At 39.3% G+C, this 7,999-nt stretch overlaps 1 protein-coding gene across 1 annotated transcript in view; it reads right to left on the bottom strand.

Moving 5' to 3' along the window:
• Positions 1 to 1,453: 1,453 nt before the first annotated feature.
• The window catches only part of gpsm1b (G protein signaling modulator 1b), a 42,250-nt gene continuing 35,704 nt past the window's right edge, over positions 1,454 to 7,999 (bottom strand). The window contains exons 12-14 of the mRNA XM_041810874.1: positions 6,205 to 6,367; positions 5,899 to 6,104; positions 1,454 to 5,782 (exon numbers count right to left, since the gene is read on the bottom strand). Coding sequence (XP_041666808.1) covers positions 5,582 to 5,782; positions 5,899 to 6,104; positions 6,205 to 6,367 — 570 coding nt within the window. The 3' untranslated portion in view covers positions 1,454 to 5,581. The remainder of the gene's footprint in view (positions 5,783 to 5,898; positions 6,105 to 6,204; positions 6,368 to 7,999) is intronic.

The following is a 7,999-nucleotide window of genomic DNA, read 5'->3' as shown; positions in this document are numbered from 1 at the left end:
GCAGTGTGAGCAGGTGCCAAGTCCTGCTGGAAAATGAAATCAGCATCTCCATAAAGCTTGTCAGCAGAAGGAGGCATGAAGTGCTCTAAAATGTCCTGGTAGATGGCTGCGTTGACTGTGGACTTCAGAAAACACAGTGGACCAACAGCAGCAGATGCCATGGCAGCCCAAATAATCACAGACTGTGTAAAGTTCACACTTGACTTTTATCAGCATGGATTCTGTGCCTCTCCACTCCTCCTCCAGACTCTGGGACCTTGATTTCCAAAGGACATGCAAAATGTACTTTGATCTGAAAAGAGGACTTTGGACCACTGAGCAACAGTCCAGTTCTTTTTCTCCACAGCCCAGGTAAGACGCTTCTGACGTTGTCTCTGGTTCAGGAGTGGCTCAACACAAGGAATGCCACATTTGTAGCCCATGTCTAGGATTTGTCTATGCGTAGTGGTTCTTGATGCACTGACCCCAGCCTCAGTCCACTCTCTGTGAAGCTCCACCGAATTCTTGAATGGATTTTGCTTGACAATCCTCACAAGGCTGTGGTTCTCCCTTATGCTGGTGCACCTTTTCCTACCACACTTTTCCCTTCCACTCAACTTTCTATGAATATGCTTGGATGCAGCACTCTGTGAACGACCAGCTTCTTTATCTTTTATGGCTTTATCCTCCTTGTGGAGGGTGTCTGACTGTCTTCTGGACATCTGTCAAGTCTGCCATCTTCCCCATGATTGTGTAGCCTACTGACCCAGACTGAGAGACCATTTAAAGGCTCAGGAAACCTTTGCAGGTGTTTGGAGTTCATTAGCTGATTACGGTGTGACACCATGACTTTCCAATATTGAACTTTTTCACAATATTCTAATTTTCTGAGACACTGAATTTTGGATTTTCATTATCTGTAAGCCATAATCATCAACATTTCAAGAAATAAAGGCTTGAAATATTTCATTCTTTGTGTAATGAGTCTATATAATATATGGGTTTCACTTTCAGAAATGAGTGACAAAAAATATTGAACTTTTCATGATATTCCAATTTTTTTAGATGTACCGTACGTTGATGGGCTATTAAATTAGCAGAAACTTCCACATCTGCTGGTGATTTACCATTTTTAAGCCACTATCCTCCAACATCAATATCATACTGATAAAACTGCATTCCTAATTGTGTCACAGAGGGTAACAGTGCCTTTGATGGTTAATACATTTCTGTTAAAATAATTTACAAGAATAAAAGGGCGACCTTAATCATCCATGTAATCAGGAATGATCACTGTGAGTTGTACTGATCCTGAGTAATTGACATGAGAGTAAAGAGTGCAACAACCAACTCCAGTCTACCTTTATGAAAGTATGATTCCCTGTTCTGAGGCCAGTGTTACTCATGTCATGTTTCTAAGTTTAAAAAAAGAAATTTTTTAATTAGCCAGTATAAAATAAACCAGACATAGGGAAACATCTGAAACATTTTATTAAAAGCATGAAGGGACAAATTCATGTCCTCAAATGGAACATAAATACAAAATATATTTATATGTACAAATTATGGCAGAGACAAATAGAAGCGTACCAGGTACTGTCTAAAAATGTTAATTCACAAAAAAAGAAGAAAATATTAACTTCAGCTCCCAATGTCTTGTTTATCAAAGATAGATGAATCAAACATATAAAGTTGGAATATGATCCATCCTGGTTCAGAATACTAAGGTTCATAAGCTTTGAGGTACAAAATGAGGTATGCTATTCTGTTCAATAAAAAGCAAGCCCATTGGTCAGGTTGAGTACTTTTTGTACAGTACCATAAAACAGATTACAAATTCATTTCTGCAGTTCTCTTATCTTGGGACTTTCTTTATAAATAGATAGAGACGTACACCAACTTCTACTGATTTTGATAATGCACTCTAATCAACAAAAATCTCCACATATCGTCCGTGTTGGCAAATTCAGCTGCTCAAACCAGAGAGAAGTGACTGACTCGTCATAATTTGAGAGTGTTAGAATACTATTTTTATGTGTTTGATCCACCAAACAGACTGCACTTTGTATTTCAGAGGTAATACAAGGTTTTAACCACAGGGGGGCAGCACAACCTAGTATTAGTGAGTCATGGTATTAGATTCTCTAATATAAGACATCCATGTTATCCATCTGCCTCTATTTCTATGTAAAGTGATAGTGATAATGGCAGTAAGCAATAGTCTGTTATCAGATGTAGAGAACATTACGGGCAGCAGATATAGCGTTACTTCAGAAGCTAAGCAGAAACATTAAGGAGCTTGAATTATCCCAAGACTCTAATCTTGAATCTATAAGAAAGCAGCGTCAGTAACCTTGGATTCTGTATACTGTTCAAAGATGTGCATTTTCATAAAATGCACTGAAAATAATCCAGTTTCACTCAGTCTATCAATAAATGGATCCCGTTGTTGTCTAAGCCAGAAAACATGAAGCATAGCTATCAGTCAGTGGAAAGTTTAAACTGATCGATGCAGTTTAACACTGAAAAGACATCCCTAATACTGTTGCTGCACCAAGATTCTATGGGTGTTTTCACACATGCACTCAAGTCCTGCAAGATTCCCACAAACAGTATTAGCTATTTATGTAAGAGCAAACAGTAGAATTTTTCATCCCAACTTTTTTCCTGTCAACTCCTTGGACAATTTCTGTGAGGTCAGGTTGAGATGATGTATGAATGTAGCAGAAAAGACACAGTATTGGCAAATATCGTCAACCCTTGGCCATCAGCAAATAATTTGGTCATGAACTTAAGTCACGTCCATCAGTGATTATCACAGACTAAATAAAGAAGTCTATGTAGATTAAAGGGATTTATATTTGGTTAAATATTGACGTTATCATCATTAAAGTTTCATGAAGTGAAGGTATCTAACACTTTTACAGTTTATATGATAACATATGAAAGTTGAAAGCTGTCCTGTGAGAATTTATCACATTAAAAGTAAATTACGTTGAATTTGAAGTATCTATCTAGTGTTCAAATCAAACAAGATTAAGTAAGAAATCCTAATTATGTCAATCTTGTTTTTAAATAGGCTACAGCCTGAAGTTTTGCAAATAGATTGAATAACAGCAGTGATCCTGTAGTAAAATATGTAAATAAATCGCTACAGTACAGAGAAACAGCTGATTTAAAGTGTCATGTTAACAAAACTTCATCATTAATGCACTTCTGCAGCCATCACTGATGAACCAGGCTGATGTGAGCCCTTAGGCTCTGCTGAGTCCTTGTACTGAAGTCCATATAAACATCAGAAAACTTGGTTTCTGGCCACAAACCAAGGTCCATGGTCCAGGGAACGTCACTGGGTCTCTGTCAAGCCAAATATCACTAATCCAAGTGGATATTACCCTGTTTTTCTCCTGCTTTCACACACCCCTCATAGAGCAGACAGGCATTTTTTGCAGCCTGGATGAGCAGTCGATTGCAAGTGATGTTAGTGCAACCCTCAATTGTGTTTGCAGACTGACCTTTTTGGGACAGGTAGGTAAGCTTGGCACCCCTACAGAAGGGTGCCAAAAAATGTGGGAGCATTCAGGTCAGTTATTTGGGACTCTTTCTAACTGTTGATAGTGGAATGAAAATAGACACGTACCATGCTTTACCAAACTGAACCAGACTGCACAGTGGAATCGACTCAATGCTCATCACTCTACAAGGTTAATTTTCATGAGAGCAAATGCACTAATTATGAAACTTAGGGCTAATACTGATTATTAAAATGTATCCAGTTGCCATTGCCTGTGTTTTTTACATTACTTCTTTTGGTGTAATCAACCCACTATAACAACATTTTCTCACATCTTTGATCTTGAAAACAGATCTGTTTGACGGGTGACTTCTGCAGCGTAAATAATCTCTTATTTGAGTTAACTGTATGCATACCACAAACCTTCATTAAATTGATTTGACACAACATAAAAGACTAGCAACTGATTTCTGTTCATGCCTCATTATTTGCTGATGTTGTTCAACAGCAGCGACATCGGTAGATGCCTGTGTTTAACCAATGCATCGTTGCATCACTACTTAACAGTATGCCAACATTTTCTTTAATTACTCATGACCAAACAAGGGAGACGCACTTTAAGCTTGAGACAGCTGACTGCAATGCAAAGAGGATGGTGGCAGAGACATCTGCTGTAATGACAGCACTCATCTCAGCATTTTATACTCCAATATTGGTCTCACCAGTGCATTGGGTGCAGCCAACTTTTTTGGACTGAAAATGGTTATTAAAAGTGTGTCTAAGGGGCACAGATGGCCAAGTGGTTAAGTTGCGCCTCATGTAAGAGGGCGCCCTGGTTCAAGTCCAGCCTGTGGCCCCTTTCCAGCATAGCTCTCCCCTACTCTCTCATCCCATCAAAGGCTTACAATGCCCAAAATATACATCTTTACTGTAAAATCTGGTGTATAAGACCAGTGGTTTCCAACCTGTGCTCCAGGATCCCCTAGGGGGCGCCAAAGATGTCAGGTCTTGTCTGCTCTGAGGTTGTCAAAATTAGATTTGCAAATATTATGTAAAATCATGAAAAAACACTTAACAAACAGTGTATAAAATGGTCTGTTGGTTAGAAAAACCTGTGAAGAGCCTCTTCATTATGGTTTTATTTAAAAGAAAAAGAAAAAATTAAATGGATGTTGATATTTGGCAACCATAGGGCAATATAATTTTTTTTGTTAGGGTCTTTGGTGGGCTCAGCTTGTCTTTGAAACAAGTAGGGGGGCTCCAAGGAAAAATGGCTGGGAACAACTGTACTAGACACACTTTTTTTAAACTCTGGTGCCATCTTGGATTTCTGTTGCGTTCTTTTATGTCATCTAAGACCCCAAACCCTCCACACCTGTCAGGGAAAACTTCCACTTCTGGAAGATTTCAGAGTTTTCTGAGAAACCTTCAGGAGTGCATGTGTGAAAACAGCGTATAAGTTGTGGAAACCATGAGAATAAATGATAAAAGCAGTGATAATTTAAGTGTCACTGAGCCAATAGATATTGGAGTTTAACTTGTTTGATACTAACTCTATCTATAAATTATCATTCAGTTCTTTATGAAGCTGGCTCATATTTCAGTGCAAATATGTCCCTCTTATGTTGTCATTTAATCTGTTTTTATCATTTATTCTTTGATTTCCACAGCTTGTGCTTAAAGTCTCAACATTAATCATCCATATAACACTGTATGCCCATCATGTGTTACCATAAAAACACATTTGACACCAGGGAATACAATCTTGAGTCTGAAAAAATGCTGATTAAGGCATTAGATTGAGAATGTGTTTCATTTTTCACGTCCCAAAGCGCATCTCTTTCTCTCCTCATCACTAGCTTAAACTCTGCCTGCTTTCCTGTTATATTTACACACACATAGAGCATAACACACTGAGCGAACATTTGACAGGGCACCACCTATTGCACATGGAATTTGTCTTGTTACTTAAAAAAACTTGTTAGTTCACCCTTCAGTGCTGTCTTTAAACATTGGCTCATCCTTCTCTCATTTCTTCTGCTTTCATTCTCTTTGACATGAATTTGCGCGGTGTAAATTCACAAAGTCCTAGCTAGAGAGACCACCGGGTGAGTCCGGCTCAGGGGACTGAGGGCTATCTTGGTCGTCTGCGGGCAGCTGGACGCGCTGCTCATCCATACGCTTCGCCTGCACCCTCTGGATAAGACTGAAGAAGTCTTCATCAGGCACTGTGGGGGCGTGGGGGCCGGCTTCTGGTGGGGAGCACCTCTGATCATCAATCCGGGAGGACTGCAGGCAGAAAGATGTAAAAATTAATTACTAGGAAGCTCCCAAGATTTATAAAACTAATAATTAACAATCTGAGAAGCCTGTAGCACACATTTGATGTGAATTGGGGCCTTTACCTGGCACTTGATTAGCATGTTGAAGAAGTCATCACTGGGCTCTTGATGATCTCCTTCACCCACCAAGTGACCCAGATTGTTGTGAGTAATCCTCAAGCCAGGAAGATTCCCGACATTGACCCGCTGATCATCGAGACGACGGCTCTGAGAGCTAGCAATCAAATCAAACAGCTCCTCAGTCTGGGGGGAGGTTGTGATTGAGGGATCTATAAGAACAGGAAAGCCTGATGAATCTGTGAGTTTTAACAAAGAGATCAACAGAAAACAAAGGAGTGAACAGGAGCGTGACCATCATTTCACACTGACCTATCATCTCGTTCAGGGACGGCATCGAGTTTGCAGCACCTTCTCCGTTGTCTCCGTTCTGTGGCTCATCAAGGTTGCAGCGCTGGTCATCCATGCGGCTGCTCTGGAACTTACTGAGGAGGTCAAAGAAGCAGTCCTCATCTGAGGGGTCACGGCCCAGCTTCTAAAAGAAAAACACAACTCATTGGTATTAACCATAAACAAACATCAATTGACTTGTAGATGTCTTTATTTTTATAAGGTTCATTCATTCAAGGAAAATAACAAGAAACTATTCCAAGATCATACAAGCATGGTGTGCAAATAAAATAATTAAACTTGATACTACTTAGTAATTGCTTTAGCGCAAGAACTACAAGTCTGTTAAACTAATTTTTAAGATTCTTATTAGGACTGCTAGCATTAATGCATCATCCGTGATTGATTTATGACCATAATTAGTGCATTAATTCCTTTTATTGTGATTAATAGCATACCTAAGGGCATGAGGCACTTTCAGTGCTGGAAGTACTGACAGCTCAGTTTCATAGCACTTCTTACCAATGTCTATTGACTCTAGGCTATTCAAGCTGACTATTGCTTTTCTCAGTATCATTTTTAAATAGCTCTATGTGTTTCATATTTCAGTCAAAAGTCATCTGCACCTTGTAATATCAAACATTTACCTTTTTAACTTTTCCTTATTTTCTTTCAATTCATACCAAGCTCTTCTCTCATAGTTAAGTTCATGTCATACTTTTGGATCTACCTGAAGTTCCTTGTTTTCTTTCAAAATAAAGGCAGAATTTTATCCAAACGGGAAGTCAATTACCCTTAGTTTAAAACAGTACAAAAATCCTACCGAAGGAGGAATAATTTAAAATGTAAATAGTGTCATTTCAAAATGTGAACCAAAAAGGGGGAAATTTGCGATTGACTTCAGAAATCCTGAGATTAAAGTTTTATAATTTACTAATTAATTTGTTTGACGCCATTGGATGGAGTTGCAGCTTCTGAGTCTGCAATCCCTGCTGCACTGCCTCAGTGTAAGGAGCACAGTGGATGGAAGGCATGTCATAGCACAGCAGAGTTTTGCGATGTCTTGGTCAAGAAAAACTGTGAGGTTTTAGGTTGTGGAGTTACACTGGCAATTAACTACTCAACCTAGATACTAAAGCAACCACTAGCCATACTCAGCAAACCAGATTAGCATTGTTGACCTGCTGTGATCCGATGTTAACTGGGGTTATAAAAAAGTGCTCCAATTTGTTTTTTTGTTTTTTTTTTTGGTCAAAATAGCCCGACCTGGTGGTTTAGGGCGCGTCCCATGTACGCAGTCAGCCCGGGTTCAAATCAAGCCTGTGGCTCTTTCCCGCATGTCTTTTCCCAGCTCTCTCATCCCAGTTTCTGATTCTGTCCACTGTCATCTTCTGTCAATAAAGGCATAAAATAGCCCAAAAACAAATCTTAAAAAAAAAGTAGCTCTGATAAACCAGCACAGCGTACAGATGGCACGTTGTAGGAGCAGTGCAGTGTGGAAGTATTTTAATCCAAAAGATTTGGGTAAATCAGTATGTAGGCTGTGTCAGGTAAAGCTGTAATATAACCACTAACCTGAGCAATGCGTAAATAGACTCAGCACAGGCATAAACCTGCAAACGGGACCAAAATCTGGCTGTGCTCGCACTGCTAACATTAGCTCCACAAGACAAGCCAATTTAACATGGCCAAAATTACATTTTTTGAATACAAGATGAACTTTGAATTAAAATGTAGACGGCTATGCAATATGGTCTTGGCCTATATGTTTGTCATT

Source organism: Cheilinus undulatus, linkage group 17, assembly GCF_018320785.1.
Source record: "Cheilinus undulatus linkage group 17, ASM1832078v1, whole genome shotgun sequence".
In the NCBI taxonomy this organism is placed as follows: domain Eukaryota; kingdom Metazoa; phylum Chordata; class Actinopteri; order Labriformes; family Labridae; genus Cheilinus; species Cheilinus undulatus.
The sequence above is the reverse complement of the archived record's forward strand: the minus strand, read 5'-3'. Positions and strand labels throughout refer to the sequence as shown.